The following is an 18,674-nucleotide window of genomic DNA, read 5'->3' on the forward strand; positions in this document are numbered from 1 at the left end:
TCTAGATAAGCTCATCAGTATAGTTAAATGCGCGAAACCTGCGCATCTATAAGATAAAGAGTCATGTTCGAGTATCTAAAAATTTATAACGTCATCGTAAAATTAACCTAATGTTGCTCACTTTACAATAGCAATTTCTGTACCACTGATTTTTATTGTATCAACGTTCCGCTAAGAGCGCTGTTATATGACTTGGGACACATTTGAACTTTGATTTAAGCTCTATTTTACTTTAACGTTACAGTGTTACGATACTCGAAAAACCTACGCGATAAAATTAAAAGAAGTTAATTTATAAAGAGAAAATAAATAAACATGAATCGAGACAAACTTATATTTTATTGAATGCCGATTTCTTTATGAGAAAACTAAGAGATATAGAGAAATGATTCTAGGTAGGTAAGTACTTTGTACGAGCATATCAGCATACTACAACAGTATTAAAGAAGGCATACAGTAATTCGACGCATTTGATCTCGTCGGAAATTTCGACATTATCTAGACAGAGACGTACTGCTACGTCTTAGCCCCTCACTACTGAGCCGAGGTCGGGTAGGAGTCCTTTTTCTATACGGATTCGTCGGACCTCTTTTTAACTAAGTAGTATCGTGACATTTGGTTTCAGCAATATTTAAGCTAAATCAAATACTCTATCAGCTGTTATTCTATTTAATTAAAAGTGTAAAGACTGTATAATTTAGTATATGCGCAATAGACATTAGATATTCATAAATATACAAATACATTTGAACAGTAGTCTAGATAACAATTTGTTGCTTAGATTATCAATTGCTAAGGTAATTAAATTAATAATTACAATACGCAGAGATTTTTTTTAAATTCCTGAATAATTAAAAAAGATCAATTTAAATAATATAAATAAAAAAGTATATTTTAACCCCTAGTAGATATATTCTACAAAAAATAAAATGATCTCGTCACTATGGCCACCAGTACTGTTTTATTCCATACCAAGCCTTAATAAAAATACCGAAGAAGTTATTATAACATAGTAAATATTATCACTTACAAATATTTTGGGAGGTGGAATGTATGGGAAACGCGGGTAGGTGGGTAGGTATAGGCAATGTCAAATCCATCGAACTTCTGTAAAGTTGCTTTATATTAGTTTAATTAATATTAGATTAAAATTACACAGTTGTGTACGAACAGGTTTGCTATTTTTGTTACCATCTTAGATTGCGGCATCGTTTACCGCGAGGTGAGATTGCAATCAAGGGCTAACTTCTTGTGGAATAAGAAAAACACTAAGGCAGTGAAAACTCAATAAAAAAACATAACTGTTAGGAATAGCTGTTTCGACAATAAATGAAGTACAGTATGTATATGTAGTATAAAGTACGCACTATTGTACGGCACATTGATTTTACAATTAATCAATTCCAATAATAATAATTATAGAAAACACAATTAAAACAATGCACAGTATACACAAAATGAAATTTTCAATTGGTCAATATACTTCTATGAAAGAATGTCCGTGTCGCAAAATCACAAGATTTTCCACTACATTACCATTTTTTTTTTATTTAACTACAAGTTAGCCCTTGACTGCAATGTGGCAAGTGATGATGCAGCGTAATATCTTAACGGGCTAACCTGCTTAGGTTATGGCAGTTAGATTCAAGCCATCGAATCGGTTTCCACGCGACGTCTTACCGAAACGCTAAATCGCTTAGCGTTATCTTTGTCGGTAGGGTGGTAACTAGCCACGGCCGAAGCACTTAAACGACAGGGATAACTGCTTCGCCAGGCAGGTCGTTGAATACAATGTATGTACATAATACATATGCGTATACATGAACACAGGCCGCTATAAAACGCGTTGTCGTTAATCAATGCGGCATGTCGAGGTCATCGGTGACGCTAGCTCATAAGTTCTTTCCCAGGCTAAAGCAGTGTTATCTGTAAAAAGTAAGAGTGTACACCCACCATGTGAATTGGGTTCGGGCAGGTGCTCGCGCGGCACGAGGTGCATAACGGTGGTGCGGCCGAGCGGCAAGCCGAGCGCGCCCAGCGTCACCGAGCTGTGCAGGAAGCGTCCCTGGTAGATGAGCCGCAGAATCTCCGCCCGTGAGACGCACTCCGTCGCCCAGTCCGCTGCGGATCACAAACGTGCAGTGTTAACATACCTTTACTAAAATACCACCATCATTATCAACAGCTTATAACTGTCCACTGATGGACTCCAGGCCTCTCACAACCGTAAGGTTTGACTATAATCACCACGCTGAGCAGGAGGGTTCGTGATCTCAGTAGATGGTAGTAGTTAAATGCTACGCAATTTTCAAATTACCTCGAGATGTACGTACACGCAGTTTAAGCGGTGATAGCCTAGTGGTTAGCTTCAGCCTCCGTTTCGGGATAACCGAATTCGATCCGCGGCACGTATATTTGTTTTTTATTTAAGGAATTCAAAATAACACTTGCTTCAACGGTAAAGGAAAACATCGTCAAGATGCATGCAGGTAATGCCCGTGAGATCGCCATAGGCCAGCTTGTTGGACGACGGCCTATACCGTGCCCTATAGTGGGCCGATTACGATGATGATTTACGTAGTTTAGCAGAAAAGGACATAAGCCAATCAAAGTTAGTATGGTACTTTGAGCTATTGTTATTCTTGTAATTTTTTATCTAATAAGAATACACGCCTTATAAGTGTGTTATTCGAGGATATTTTTAGTACGAATTAATTTTTTTGTGAATTTTAACGGTTGAGTCTTTTCATTTCGATCACTCCAAGATACGAAAATCATCCAAACTTTATTGCGTTACTTTGAGACATGTCGAACTGTCAGCAGAGGCTTAGAAATAGTCACTTCGGGTTAGAAGTTGTTAGGTTTGTGGTGTGGTTTGGTATTATGATACTAAAGAATGGACAGATTGGTTATAAAAACATTTTGATTAGGAGAGAGGAGAGAAAGATCAGATCGGCATAAATGATGTACCTACCTACAAGTTCGCGTTCGTAAAAAAAATCTAGTTTGGTTAAGAAGGCTTTATAAATTAGGAGAACGACAACACCCGATCCGATATCGTTGCTTTAATATCGGACCTACATTTAACATCGCATAGTGTAAGTTCTGAAAAATCACGTCAATTTTTTTTCTGATAGCTAAGTAAAATATCAGCTATAGAATGTAACAATGAATTAAGTAGTATTTTTGTTATGTACGTCATGCTTTACGTAGAAAACAAATATACTACTTCCAAAAATCCATTAATTAAAGTGTCACATTTATATTTAAATTATAATAACATAGATAAAATAAAGCAAATTATATATTTTCTTTGTTAGAGATAAAATTACGTGTTAACAATAAATTTGTTTAATAAATTTTATGATAAAAAAAAAGTATAAAAATAAAAAAAAAATATTTTGAGTAGCCAAATGCCCCCAGAGAGATTTGAACTCTCGACCCCTGGTTTACAAGACCAGTGCTCTAACCCCTGAGCTATGGAGGCGGGTGACTGTGATGCCGTAAATATTGACTTGTAGCGACGCGGGTGTTAGTCACGCACACTATTGTATTGTGTTTTTATTCGTACTTCACACTAGGAGACGTTCATGTAGTGATGTAACGGGTCTACACATAGATGGCGCTATATAACGAAATACAATGGCGTAACTATTTTTAAATAGATACGTATTTATCTATAACAAAGTAAACTCTATTTTAATCGTCCAGAATTGTGTTTTTTTTTATTTTACCATAAAATCTTCAAGTTTGTCTTCGGCTTTTCAATTCAGCAAACTTTTCGTTCTGAGAAATAAGGAGTTTTTCTTATGAATATTGGTAATGAAGGGCTATAATTGTTTGTAGACATTTCCATATTGGGTCTGTGAGAATATTACATAATGAAATTTCTTGCAGTTTTAGAACGTTGATCATTGATCAAAATGTAAGCTAATCACTGATCATTTCCTAATATGGTTGCCAAAAGAGAGAATTTAATAATAATTTAATTATGATAAAGGTGACAATTTCGTTGTACACAAATCTCTTAAATAACTTAATTTAAAGATCAGAAATGCATGCTGTTCTTTCCTCTATCTGCCCTGTTTAAAAGGATAGCCTTATTTTTTCTATGTATTATTTTGATTAAATTAATATCTAGAAGGTGGTTACTTGGGTTTCTTGAACGTGGCGCTAATACGTTCTAGACATTTAACTATAAAATCGTCAGTAGAACTAGTACTTTGTGTTTAACGTCAATAAATTAAATTACGATATAAAATACTACAAGCGTTGCGGATATAACATTAGGCTTAACTCTGGGGTGTATTTTTTTATTTAACATAGTCTTATTTATTTTGCATTTTTATTTAGATGTATTTTGTATGGCTCAACCCCTGAACCAATCTTTACGTAACTAAGGACAGAGATAGATTGCACGATAAATTTAAAGACGAAATAAATAAAAAAAATATATACTATCGTAAAGGCTATCTAGTTTTAATATATGTATTATGTCTACAATTTTCGGGTAAGAGAAACCCAACTACTGCGATTCGATACATCGACAGGGTTTTTCTCCTTATAGAATACTTCCCATATTCATTTTAACATTTAACTTAGGATGTTAGGTGTACAGTATATTTATGTTATTTAGCCGACGGCGGTTGGCGGTAAGATTGTATCAGTGGCTATCGGTAGATTTCTGGCTAGTAGTGGCGCTGCTAATCACGCGCGGCTCTCTTTACATACTACACACGTTTTTACTTACGAGTACAAACATTTATATGTAGACCTTGTCTGTGCCTATGCTGAAATGAATACCGACGACATTTTTATTGCGTATTTACTGCGCATTGCAGACTTTTTTTTCTATTCTATTTCTAAAAGTTAGCCCTTACTTGCATTCTCTGTTCAGGGCTAACATGCGTGCTAACAGGTACATCTATACCAGTTAATAGTATTTTTTTCTACAGATAGACGAGATATGAGTAGACATAATTTTTTCGCGGCTACTGGTAGTTATAGATGATGCAGTCTTAGATGGAAGCGGGTTAAACTGTTATGATAGTTTTACTCAACCTATGCCGCTAACTGGACCCTTGACAGCACAACTATTAACAGACAAAATTTTGAGTCTTCGAATTCCACACTTGCCCAGCGTGGTGGACTAGGGCCTGAACCCATGCTGCAAAAAAGACCTGCGCCGTGTGTATGGTAATAATAATAATGACTGCTCTTATGAGAAAGCCCTGCGCCCAGCTGCGGGACGTCGATACCCTAAGTATGATGATCCAACTGGCCTATTGCATTTCATCGGTGCGTTTAATAATGAGCATAACATTGTAGTGAATAAGCATCTCGGCGACTCATGACATACGCCCACCGGGCCACGAGTGCGTAAACTAGGATAATTAAATGTGATACCGAGTTATATGGACCCACAAACGGTTTGTTGTCTCAGTCCTCAGGTCAGCAACCCTGACGGCGGCGCGGCGTTAGGTATATAAGAAACTTGATCCTTACAGAGATCTTGGTGTACCTATTTAATTTTAAAAAGTCATTGGCGCGTACATGATACATTGCAGTCTCAATGACTCAGAGGTTTTTTTTGTTACAAACTACCAATTTTTTTGATTTTTATTCCAGTCTTAATGTAAACCGAAGATTAAATTTACAGTATTCAAGAAGTATGTTTAGAAATTCCGGCTAAGAATTCGGTGCAGAAAACCAGAGTAGGAGATACCATTCGCTAGTAGATTGAAAAGTGTTAATTTCGGCACTGATGCAAAAAATACTATTTATTATAACTTGCGTTGCTAAAAAACATACACACAATATATGAAACAAGGAGTGTGAAAATCTTCTCAAACTACTTTATACGTAACAGTAGTCGTGCATCGGTTGCTGCTGAGAAACGATATGCTTCGAAAGAGCAAAAAATATTGTATACCAGATAACGCACGTAAGTACAAAGTACCTTATTTGCGTTAGTAAACTTTTAAAATATAACGTGCTGGAAAATCGCGACATGATATAAAACTGGGATCGAACTTCATTTCGAAATATGAATTTAGTTAGGTTTAATGTAACCGTACCTACCTAAGCTCTGTAAAAGAAAATAGACGAAAGGAAGTCGTTTTTACAATACTCACTGAGAATTTTTGAATTCCGTGGGAGTCCCTTGTTACCCCGAGATTAAAATATTGATAAAAATATTTGTGTACCTACCTTAAAAACCTGTTGCCATATGCTCTTAAAAATGGGAGATCACGGCTTCGGCTGAGGCTAGTTACTACCCTACCGGTATAAACGTGCCACCAACCAATAAAGCGTTACAAGCAGATGAGCAGTCATCTGCATACCCTGTGCATAGAGGGTATGCACAGGGTATGCAGATGAAATAAAATGAAGAAAATCTCCAGTACGAGTTTATAAATTATTTAAGGGTAGGCTTTTTATAACTCTCACAATGCATATCCTTAAGTTTTCCACTGCAGATGAGTGACACACTTACGCATTAGTATGGATTTCAATAAAACAGAAAGCAAAAAATTTACTGAAATACGAAAAGAAATGGCGCGAGAAGGCGCCAAAGGTTCCTTGATTGAAAGGAGCTTGTTTGAACGAACAGACAAAGACGAAATTAGCATAGCAAGAGGATCCGAGGCGATGTCACAATCAGCTTCAAACGATATTAGAAATCAAAGCAATCCAGTGCAAACAAAAGATTGGCTCGTCGCGTCCCGATTGGAACATGATTGAAATACTTTGTGATTAGAATTTCTGATAAGAATAAAAATGATCTGCCGCCATACTCAGTAACCTTTTTTTTCGTCCGTTGAAGTACTTCCACCATGCCTATTTCTGCCGCTAAGCAGCATTGCAATGCGTATTCCAGTCTTAAGGGCGCGGTTGCCTGTGTTATGGGACATGAGGCTTACCACATATGCCTCAGGTGACGGACGGATGTCCGACCAAGTAGTACTAAGAAAAATAAAAAAACTTTCCTGACGGTTGCTAACTGGCGGTTACCTATGGTCTCCATACAAATGCGATGAGTAAGTATACAAACGTTGCTCCTAATCATTCAGGATTTAGGTAGAAAAAAAGTATAGTGTACTAGCGGTCCCCCGCGACTTCGTTCGCGTATGTCAACCTTAAAAGATGAAGAAGTCATATATTGTCGCGGACTAATTTTTTAGAACTTTGAAAGAGGAAGAATTATATTTCTTTCCGTTAAGGCTAAGTTCGTAAGAAATGTTTTCGTTCGACCAATTTTTCTCCGACTTACTACTAATCCGACTACCTGCAAATCCGACAATCACGAAAAGTTTTTTTCAAGTTAATATACAGACGATGGCACTCACAAAACATGTGGCTTTATACTGATGAAAGAATTTTCAAAATCGGTTCAGTACAGAGAGAGATTACCCCCGACCGTGTCACCATCTTTACCTCTTTATAATATTAGTATAGATAAATAATATTAATCTTCTTCTTCTCTCTTCTACGTCGTTTACTTCATTACTGAAGGTCGTGTCTGGATTCAAGTTCCTTCGTAGCGATTTTTACTACAGCCTTCCATCCTGTTCTATCCTCGGCCTTTTTGATAGCTTCTGTGATCGGGGGAATAATATTATGCCTCCCTATCACAGAATAATATTAATGTTATGGTATAATAGTATAAATAAAGTAGATTTAAGATTTAGCACATACACTATAGTTTTACTTTGCAGCCAAGTAATAACACAGTGAACCTTAAATCATAGTTATAGACGGAGTGATGTATTCAGACTATATTTCAGTTGTAATGTAAACTAAATATAAGTAAATCAAGTTACTCATTAGTCAGGTAAATAAAGGCTAGGTAATAAAAAACATCACAAATAATGCGAGAAAGTGCAGGGACGTAGATCTTAAGTTTAGCCCTCTGACTATTTACTTTCCGACGTTGTAGGATGGTTGGTAGAAACACCCCACACTTAATAGTTTGGGTCCCAACCCGGAAATCGAATCGTGATCCGTAACTACAACAGCTCATAACCACATCGACTAGGACCGCGTAGAAATTTCAATGTATTTCAGATAACCTACACGGATTGCATAAATTCGCATTTGCAATGATAAACGACCGTGACACTATGTCGTCGGTAACAGCCCAACAGTCCGTTTTAATTGTTTTCCTGCATTTTGCCAACAACTGTTCACGATCCCGTTCGAGTTATTATTATTTTCTGCAATTTAACCGCTTTACGATTTAAACCTATTTTCCTTAAATAAATTACAGTTTTAACTTAACATATACTAACAAATATATATAACGTGTAACAGAATTACGAAATAATATTGAAGGATGCAAAATCTTATTTAATAAGGAATCACCTGTAAAAATATTAAATCAAAAGAAGCATTATGTATTTTTCCATAAAAACAAATTCAAAACATTTTAAGTGTTTACTTATGACAACCCTATAGGACATTAGAGAACGACACGCGCATAGTACCTACCTACGATACGCGACGCGTACCTACCTAATAAAGTGACAGAAGTCACATGATTTTAATTTTGCATGTGAGGTTAGGGCTACCCCTATTTGTATTTCTTTCAGTAAAAACTGATTTCACATATAATTCTCAGAGACACAATACATGTAGGTATGTACCTTTAAAGCCTGTGTAGTATTATTTCGGTTTTTATTTACACGTTTTATAATAACAATTAGCGACCCACCCTTTCTTCGCTTGCTTGCTTTCTATCTTACCTCTTTTTTCTATTTTATACCCGTATAAAATAGAAAAAGAGGTAAGGTACATTTATTATTCGGTGACTGGGTAGCAAAATATTATTTTATTCACTAACAAAAAAACTTAATTTAGTATATTATATAGAATCAAAAGAAAGAAAACACGTTTATTCGTTCTGCAACATAAAGCACGAGTAATACAAGAAGAAAAATAGGTGGAGCTAAAAAATTAAAAAAATACTGTAGTTTACAACTAAACCGTTCAATTGCACCCATATGCCGCAGAAATAAAAATAGTTGCGTCTTAGCTTAGTTCTGCAGATTTTTAAATACAACACTATATGAATCGTCACTGTAAAATTATCTAAACGATGTTGAAACCAAATCGAAATTCGTTGCTTGGTTTACGAGGATTTAGTGGATAAACAAATAGACGCCAAGAGAGACTTCGTTTTATACAACGTAGTGATAACAGCTTTTTATAATGTTAAAATAACACACCTCTAAGCCCTAAACAAAGATAAGCTTAGCTAGAAATGCCCTTCTCTGAAAAACGGCTTAAAAAACGATTATTTGAAGCATTTTTTCGGCAGTACCTGTAAAGTAAATACAACTTTGCAAATTAGCTTTCGACGACGGCCAATTGGCACAGTGGACAGCGACCCGCTTTCTGAGTGGCTGTGGGTTCGATTCTCACAACTGGAAAATGTTTGTGTGATAAACATGAATGTTTTTCAGTGCCTGGGTGTTATTATAAGTACTTATGTATATTATTCATAAAAATATTCATCAATTATCTTAGTACCCATTACACAAGCTACGCTTAATTTTAGGCTTAGGCTAGATGGCGATGTGTGTATTGTTGTAATTTATTTTTTAAGAATGACAAGATGAGAAGCGTTTTGGTTTTTGGAAATCTTCATATAACCTCTAAACTTTCTCAGTTGTAATCATGCCTTTCCTCTATTTTTTATCATAATTTAACGAGTACCTGTAAGGTAAGGAGGCAAAGCCTCGAGGCCCGTATTTTGAAAAACTTCGGGCTGCCCAGAAGAATGCTTTGTTACATTGTTATTTAAGTGGTCCACACTACGGTCACACAAAGATCCTAAGATCTCTCATTAAGTATTTACTTTTTATTTTCTTTTTCTGTTAGAATTCTTTGGGTACCTACTGCCTTTGTCTCGGTATCTCTATTACGCTTGAAGTCATCTGTAATTGCTAACTCTCCGGCAACATTTACAAACGTTCGTGTAAAACTTTAAAAAGCGAAAAACTTTGGTAGAAGAACATTTAATTGTGGAACTTATCCTACAGCAACATATTCTTAATTATTCTTACAATTTATTATAGTTACATATGAGTTCTCCTTGTATAATATACCTATTCTTAAAATATATGCTTTTCAGATATATCAACAATTGTTGCTCTATTAAGACAAGGTCAAAACGCGGCGTCTAACCAGCGTCCTTAGCGGCGTTCAAGTTGGTGTTCAACCAATAACATTCAAGATTACGCCCAGCGACTTACGAATCAAATAAAAGCGAGCGTTCGAGCAAGTCTTATGATTGGTTGCACGCAGAATGCAAACTTATTCGCCGCTAAGGACGCAGATTGGACACCATGATGTGGCCTCCGCTTCGGTCTACAATTTTTTTTTGAACAGCGTGTTACAATAGCTGAGCTTACTTTCTATATTGCTTACAACCAATAGAGTAATAGCAGTAAATAAATACTTTCTAAACACATGTAGATTCACGTAAAGCTGACTCTGGATTGGTGATTACCGAATCGCCGACGCCAATAGGTGCAACGTAAAGTATATTTAGTACCATACTCCGTTACGATAGTCCTCGATCAATTTTGCTCGTGGTTTATATGTTACCCTAAAACATTCCCGCATCCGACCCGTCATCGGATGCAAGACTACGAGACGTCAAGCTACGTGAAAGGGTCCGGATTCCGGAAATATTTTTTCTCCCTCCCAATGTCTTGTGCAAAATGAATTTCAAGTAGGGCCAACAACTTCCAACAAGTATCCGCCCACCCGTATTCGATATAAGGACATGCCGCATGCTAACCCAAGTACCATGAAGAGCCGCGGATACCACTTACCAGCGTGCAGGATGCACTCAAGTGCCACTTTGGTTGCGTGTTTTATGCAGACAGCTACGTTATGTTGGATCATCCCACCAACGCAAACACTCAGCGAAGATTTTTTGTATAACGAATTCCTTTGATATTTATGATGGTAGAAAACTCTACATACGTTTTTTTCTTAACATCTGACGCAATAGTTATAACCTTTTGACCTTGCGCGTGTGCCATCGAAGCGTTCAAAGGGATAGACTGATTCGAATGTTTTTAACGCGTAGGCGTTCGCGTACGTACGTATTTCTTGGAGATATATTTCAAGGAACTATATTTTAACTAAGTTACGAATAGCCTTACGCTAAAGAAGTTTAAATAAGGATTTTATTTTAAACTATGTTGTACTAACAATGTTGCAAGAAAATTCAATGAGTTATTGGCTCATTTAATACCCGTGTTTTCTTAAACTACTTATAATTTCGTTGTTCTGTTGGTGGTTGTACTACAAAACTTTTCTTAAATATATTCTGTGATAAGATTTTAGGGATATCGACAGTTCCTATGATAATTTTCTGCCAGACAATTAATTATTATAAAAAGTCTTGTCTCGGGTAGCATAATACACAGAAAACTTAATATACTTTTAGCAGCATCAACAGAACTATTCATATTCTTCTGCTGGACAAGTGCCTCTTTAAGATACACAATACTATGACATTCCTTTTAAAATACATCTTAATCCTACTAATATTATAAATGCGAGAGTTTGCATTGATGGATGGATGGATGGATGTTTGTTACTCTTTCACGCAAAAATTACAGAACCAATTTGGCTGAATTTTCGAATGGATATAGATTATACCCTGCATTATACACATAGGCTGTTTTTATCCCGGAAAAATGTACGGTTCCCGCAGGATTCATGAAAAACCAAGAAACCGCTGGTTGAATATATTTAATACTGCTTTCTGCTTACACATGTATATTCTTAAGTACCTATTGGCTACTTTATTTTAAATGTCACTGATGCCTATAGCACCTAAATTAGGCAGCAGAGACCGCACATACTTTTTGTTTGTGAAAACATTTATTTTTATTTTTATTTATTTTATAGGTATACTTACTCCGACGTCAGCATTTCAAAATACACGACCGAACCATTGAAACAATAGCTATTGTTACTAAGTACCATATTAAGATCTAAGATGTAAGGATCCCATCCCCGGTTGCTTTTAACTCATCCACTGTTGTGAGATAATTCCCGTCCCTCCCCTGGAGTGAGTGAAGTGGATATATAATATATTCGCATACCCAAAACATTTTTGGGCCATTTAGAAATTTATTATCTTATAAAGCATTCAGTGAATTTGCGGAGCGATACCAAAAGATAATAATTTATCTTGAAAATTTTAATGACTGCAATTCCTGCTTTTTGGGACGGCTCCATAATTTGTAATGAATGAAACTTTTGTTTGACTGTCTATCACAATATTTGAGGTGGCTCATTTAAATTTAATTTGCTCTACTTCTGTATAGCGAACTTTTTATTATACAACTATATTTTTGAACATGCAAATTGTGGCGTCCTGTGTATAATAAAAAAGTAGTTACTTTCTTGTTCTCGCAATCTCCCAACTAAGTGGCTTATATTTTATTTCGAAAGGATCGTTCGATCGATAAAATTATAAGGGTTGGAATAGCGTCACCGGGGGATGCTAGTGAGCACGAAAGCTCGCAAGGGGCTGAGCCCCAGGGCATCCGTGACCGTGGTAAGGACCCACGTCCGGATGACGCCATTGAACGCCATCTGGTCTCCAGACCAGACAACAATCTTACCAGTGATCGAGTGATACCACAACAAAACCGTGGGCGGGTTTAGTCAGGAGTGACAAACTATGTCATAAAAAGGCAGGGCATAGAGACAGTGTTACACAGGTGACAGAAATGTACAAAAAATGTGGTGGTGTGGCATAGTTGAAAGTACAGTTAATCTTTGATTTTATAAACCACATAAAACCAATGGCAGTAGGTACTTTAAACGTATCAATTCGAGTGGGTTAACCTGTTAGGTTTTTTTTTCCTTGAACCTGGCACGGCACCACCAAGCGCGATCCTTGACGATATGGCCTTCAGTTAGTTGCTGACCCTTCTTTGGTAACTCTACCTTAGTACTTCTTTGACCCTCCATTTATTTAATAGTTAAAGCGATAATTAGTGCAACAGTGTTGCTTTCAATCCGCCTCCGTGACAAAAGCGTTGGCAAACTGTGTCACTAGTTTTCGTTGCGACCTAGAGCCGGCGGCGTCGCAGCCCGGAAGGAGTCCCATTGTCTCGTTTCTTCTGAAAGTCAAGTGTTTACGTGCAGCTTACGGAATGCGCACTCAGAACTGCGATGTATCAACATGTAGACGAGGAATGTAGCCCGTAGTATGCGCTTACGTAGGTTGAAATCCAAATTTTAAAATAGTGGAATGGAAAAGGTTACAGACATTGTCTATTATGTGGCCTAGTGGAGATTGATAGACTTCACATACATTTGAGAACTTTGTGGCGAACTCTGGGGCATGCACGATGTTTTCCTTTAAATTATTTTAATTAAAAACGCACATAACTTAAATCAAACGAACATGCAGGGACTCGAAGCTTTAACCACTGGGCTATCATCGCTTTTTTTTAAATATACTACGACAATACACACATCGCCATCTAGCCCCAAATGTTCATCACACAAACACTCTCCAGTTGTGGGAATCGAACCCACGGCCTTGGACTCAGAAAGCGGAGTCGCTGCCCACTGCGCCACTCGGCCGTCAAACTTGTGTCAGATCTAGCTATTGACTTTGTCCACACTCCTCATAGATATTATACTTTAAACCATGGGTGATCCATCAAAAACTCTTACCGTTTTAGCACTGCACGCCGAATTTTTTTGGGAATCGAACCCTGCACCTACTTTGCGCCACCGTTGCGCCAGAGAGGTCGTCAAATATCCGCAGATGACATATTTTCTTTAGCCTTACTTCAAGATTTGTCGTTAATTGTAGTATTATCTAAAAAATATATAAAACTAATTGTTTAAGCCAACCAACCCGCTTTGGAGAAAGTTAGACTTACTCTTATCACCTATAAGAGAACTGTCGCAAACAAAGGATCTTTATAGGCTGAGAATGATGTGTACAAAATAAAACAGAACTTAAAATTTGTATTAATAGGCGCGCGAGTACAATCAACTTGAAAAATGACTTTAAAAGAGAAATATGGCTCCTTTAATAACAGGCGCGCGTATAAATTATTTCGTGCGCCATTAGCGGTGCGAGATTCATTCTTTTAAGCGGAATATTAAATCGCACCATTGGATACCCCATTACCGTTCCCCGTCCGTTGATATGAGCAAACCAAGGACAAACAGTTTGTGGATATATTTCACCCTAATTTTTTGAACCCTTCACTGTAACATATTCTGTTATTAAAATATTATCATCAGTCTGAAATGGTAGCAGGCTAACCCGTTACAGGTAACGCAGTTATATTAAAAACCATACCCCTACAGTTTAAATGCGGCATCGTAGCGGAACTCTGAAAACCTTAGCGGCACGTCTTTGCCGGTAGGGTGGTAACTAGACATAGCCGAAGCGGTTATTTCTAAGTTCATCTGCATAAAATTTTTGGTAAGTATTATTAGATATCCTACGTCTTTAAAGCTCAATAAAAAAAAATAGTTTTTTTAAATTAAAACTATTTAAATACTGCAGTTTTAAATTTCTCGGTATGGCTGTTGTAATGATGTCCCGTAAAAACAGACAGACAATAGAAAAGTTTTTTGTGTTCTCAATCTCATATCGTGTGAAATAATATTTTTTGTGCAAGTAATTACTACCTGTCTTGCCTACCTTTATAAAAAGAGTTACCGTAGTTAGACCTCATAGACTCGATGGGTTTCATTTATGTAGTTCTGTTTCAAAGCGCATCACTTTAGCCTTCTGGCCTGCAACCTTGGCAGCTGCAGCAATAGACCTAAATGGGTTTTGTATATTAATGGAACCATTGCAAAAACCCCATTGTGCGCCGGTGGGTAAGGGCATTGATTCAAAGACTTCGTTCATGGGTACGTCAGGCGCCAGCGAGCACGTTGTCTATCGCCAATGCCGTAACGTTAGTGACCCATAAGAAATTCTGTAGTTTGTAGAAACGCGTATATTTTTTAACCGACTAAAAAAGAAGGAGGAGGTTCTTAATTCGGTTGTATTTAAAAATATATATAATCGTTTTTTCATATCCGAGAGACGAAATATACAGCCTACTAATATTATAAACGTGAAAGTTTGTGAGAATTTATGGATGTTTGTTACTCTTTCACACAAAAAGTACGTACTGTATGGTTTAATCAAAGTTAACAATAATTTTGCTCGTAAATATTTAAACATTAGAGATGGGCTATAATTCATTAAGATATTGTGTACTTACTTTGGTCAAGAATCAATCGCTGGTCGGAAATAATCAGTCAGCTGCGAACTATTTTGGCGTGCGGTGTAAAAGATTGATAATTGATGGATAACCTGCGGTTTAAACTAGGTTATCCATCAATAACGAGAACAAATATGCAGATTAAAGCTAGTATATAATATATATATTTAGATATAATAATTAACTTCAATGTCAGAACTTTTTTATGGCAAATTTTTACTTTTTTGTTTATAAGAAAAAACAGAGGCTTATTTTTCAATATTTTATTTTTTATATAAACCTCGGTGCCTGAGGCAAATGAAATATATTAAAAATACGTCGTAAAATGAATAACCTAAAACCGTTAGTAGGGTCGTTAGTTTTGGTATCAGTGGTCTTGATGCCGTATCAATGGCGTCACGGGCACGTCATGCTCCAGCGAGCACGTTGCCTATAACGATAATGGCACAAAGGAAACTTCGTGAAAACACGTATCAGCTATCTGTTCTTCTGAACTTCAATGGGTTCTGTTAGGCAAGTTAAATATATTTCATTTTTGACATTAAAGTTTTGCGGTTGACGCTATAGTTTCCATTGGTGATTTTTTTAATAGTATTTGAAATCCACGTGTGGAGTCCACCAATCCACACTGGGCCAGTGTGGTGGACTACGGCCTTAACCCCTTCTCACACTGGCAGGAGACCCGTTCCCTGGTGGGCCGGTACTGGGTTGATATGATGACGATGAAAAAAATATATATCATGATGTAATGTATTAGTAAAATGAATAAACACTTAGGTATGTAGAAGTAGATTTAAATTAGACGTTTTGATCGTAATCTACTACTTATAATTTTTTTTATCATCACCATCAACCTGATGAGCCGAGCTACGCAAATCCTTCAAAGTTCATAGGAGAGAAAGATATACTTAAAGCTAAGACCAATCTGAGGCGTAGGTGTTAAGCCTCATGTGCCTAAAATTACACTAGCAACCATCCATTCCCTCTAGGCCACAACATTTCTGCTTTGCGCTAGAAATTAGAATTGCGGTAGTACTTTGTCGGAAGAGCCCTGTCACAAAATGTTGTAACTCCGAGCTGATACTAATTTCTTGCCAGAAAAACCTCTTACCCGACATAGGAACCTAAGACTTTAACATCCAAGAAGTCTGTGCCCAGTAATGGGATACTAATAAGCAGAGGAAGAGTTAAAAAATGAAAGGAGTCCAGAACAGTGTCGGGATTGCGCAAAATGTTTAACGAACGAGATAGTTTGTACGCGAAATCCTTTACTGTTATTACAACTGTGTTTAAGCTAGCATACCCAAACTCAAATACAGTTGTTTGAGCTGGAGTACCCAAAAGTTGGCAACATTTTCGATTAGCAATGGGATTGACTGTCTAATTGAACAATCTCAATCAAGCTCAACAACAAGCGATATTGCTGCTGGACTGAAATTTGAAATTCTCGCAACTATGACATAGGTTAGCAATCGTTCAGTTGGCTACGCATACTTGCACAAAGTAACGGCGGGGACCAAGTTGCTGAGACACTGGAGCAAACTGTTCTACTTTGTATTTCTGAGAAAGTTATTAGCTATGGGATACATTGTTTAATTGAGAAATTTCAGACAAGCTTTACAACGAGCAATATTGTTGCTGACCTAAAATTTCGAATTTTCGCATCTTTGACATAGAGTTCATTTCATTATAGTGACGTGACGGTGGAGATAATGTCGTTTTAGAGAAACAGGGGCTAACTCTTTTTGTTTGTAGCTTTAGCAGCCATAACATTACGTTTCACGCATTGCATAATATTAAAAAAACATTTTAGAATTTTTTAATATCCTTACATGATAGATAAATGTCTGTTAGTAAAAATATGCCAATTCTTTTGTAAAAAAATGTAATCTAAAGTATAAACATAGGCCTAGAATTAGTAACGTACCTTTCCAAATATTCCTAGTAGAAAAATATAGTATTAATAATATAGTATAATATTTTTAGGCAAGCCAATTGAGTTTTCAGTTCAGAGATTTATGTAGAACAGAATTAGCACCACTGTCCAACTGATTGCTAAGCTCTGCCATAATTAGTAGAGATACTGGCGGACTAGTTACCGGACTGGTCAACCAGCTAAGTTCAGCACGAGACCCTTTGTTTCGAATTACAACTGGAATTAGCTGAGTAATGGTCAAGACTAATTAAGTGGTAACAATGGAATCTTCAACAACAATATTGTTTAAGCCAATTTAGTGTTCAGCAACATCCCTTGTTCTGTTGAATTTAATAAGCGGAGATTCTATATTAACGAACAACATAACATAAACAAAAAAAAAATTATGAGCTTTTTTTTCATTCCACTGCAAGTTAGCCGTTGACTGCAATATCAACTGGTGGTAAGTGATGATGCAGTCTAAGATGGCTAGCAGGCTAACCTGTAAGGGACTATGGCAGTTATATTAAACCCATACCCCTAATGGTTTTCTGCGCGACATCGAACCCGAACGTTAAATCGCTTAGCGGTTCCTCTTTACCGGTAGGGTAACTAACAACGATCGAAGCCTCCCACCAGATAAGACCAGACCCCTGCCGGGAATAGAACCTGGGACCTCAAACTAAAAACCACAGCACTTACCGCTGCGCCAGAGAAGTCGTCAAAAAGTTCATTGCACATTGCCTCGAGATGCGCATAAATTGAATGGTTTCTTGCCGAGTGTAAACAGCCTGAACTCATATTTATTATCTGCCTTGTTTCAAATAGAATCGTCCATCAAGTTTTTTTTAAACAACCTTCAAGGTTGTAAAACAAAAGTTTGTATTGAGATTATTTATATATATAAGCACGTCACAGTTTTAATTGAATTTTAAGTGAGAATGATTGTAAACCAAATTTTAATCGTAGATTATAAATGATAATTCTAAATTTAAAGTATAATAAGAGTAACCTAAAGTGATTTTTAAATACCTATTGCCATTTAACATAATTCGTCAACATTGATTTTTTCTTTCTCGCGGTGTCTAGTGGTCTTAAACTACTTAAATGACCTTAATATTAAAACTCGCAAGATTAAGCCTAATCGATTGACGTAAGAATCGTCAAAATCGAATCACGCGTTTGGTCTCTAGTGCTTAAACAAAGGAAATATTATGTAGATACGTAGGTTGATCTACACATAACTCCTCGTTTCCGTTGCGCAGTTGGATAAAAACTACAAAAAAAAAAAAATATTATTGTACCTTCCGGCCAGTTGTCGTAAACGTGAACTGCTATGTCGCCGGCTGAGTCTACCGGACTAAACACGAACTCCTTCGTTTTCCCGGACACCAGAATAAGTCGCAAGTTTATCTGAAAAGAGAAACATTTCTTTTATATAAAATAAAATTTATTTCATAAAAGTAACAAAAAATATA

General features: G+C 36.7%; 1 protein-coding gene and 1 non-coding gene across 2 annotated transcripts in view; both read right to left on the reverse strand.

The window, feature by feature from the left end:
* The window catches only part of LOC120625462 (ubiquitin-like protein 3), a 223,980-nt gene that overhangs the window by 10,486 nt on the left and 194,820 nt on the right, over positions 1-18,674 (reverse strand). Inside the window, exons 2-3 of the mRNA XM_039892544.1 lie at positions 18,501-18,609; positions 1,954-2,121 (exon numbers count right to left, since the gene is read on the reverse strand). Of these exons, the coding sequence (XP_039748478.1) occupies positions 1,954-2,121; positions 18,501-18,609 (277 nt within the window). The remainder of the gene's footprint in view (positions 1-1,953; positions 2,122-18,500; positions 18,610-18,674) is intronic.
* Positions 3,415-3,487, reverse strand: Trnat-ugu. The gene has a single exon. It is a non-coding gene; the product is annotated as a tRNA-Thr (tRNA).

Source organism: Pararge aegeria, chromosome 7 (genome assembly GCF_905163445.1).
Source record: "Pararge aegeria chromosome 7, ilParAegt1.1, whole genome shotgun sequence".
NCBI classification, from domain to species: domain Eukaryota; kingdom Metazoa; phylum Arthropoda; class Insecta; order Lepidoptera; family Nymphalidae; genus Pararge; species Pararge aegeria.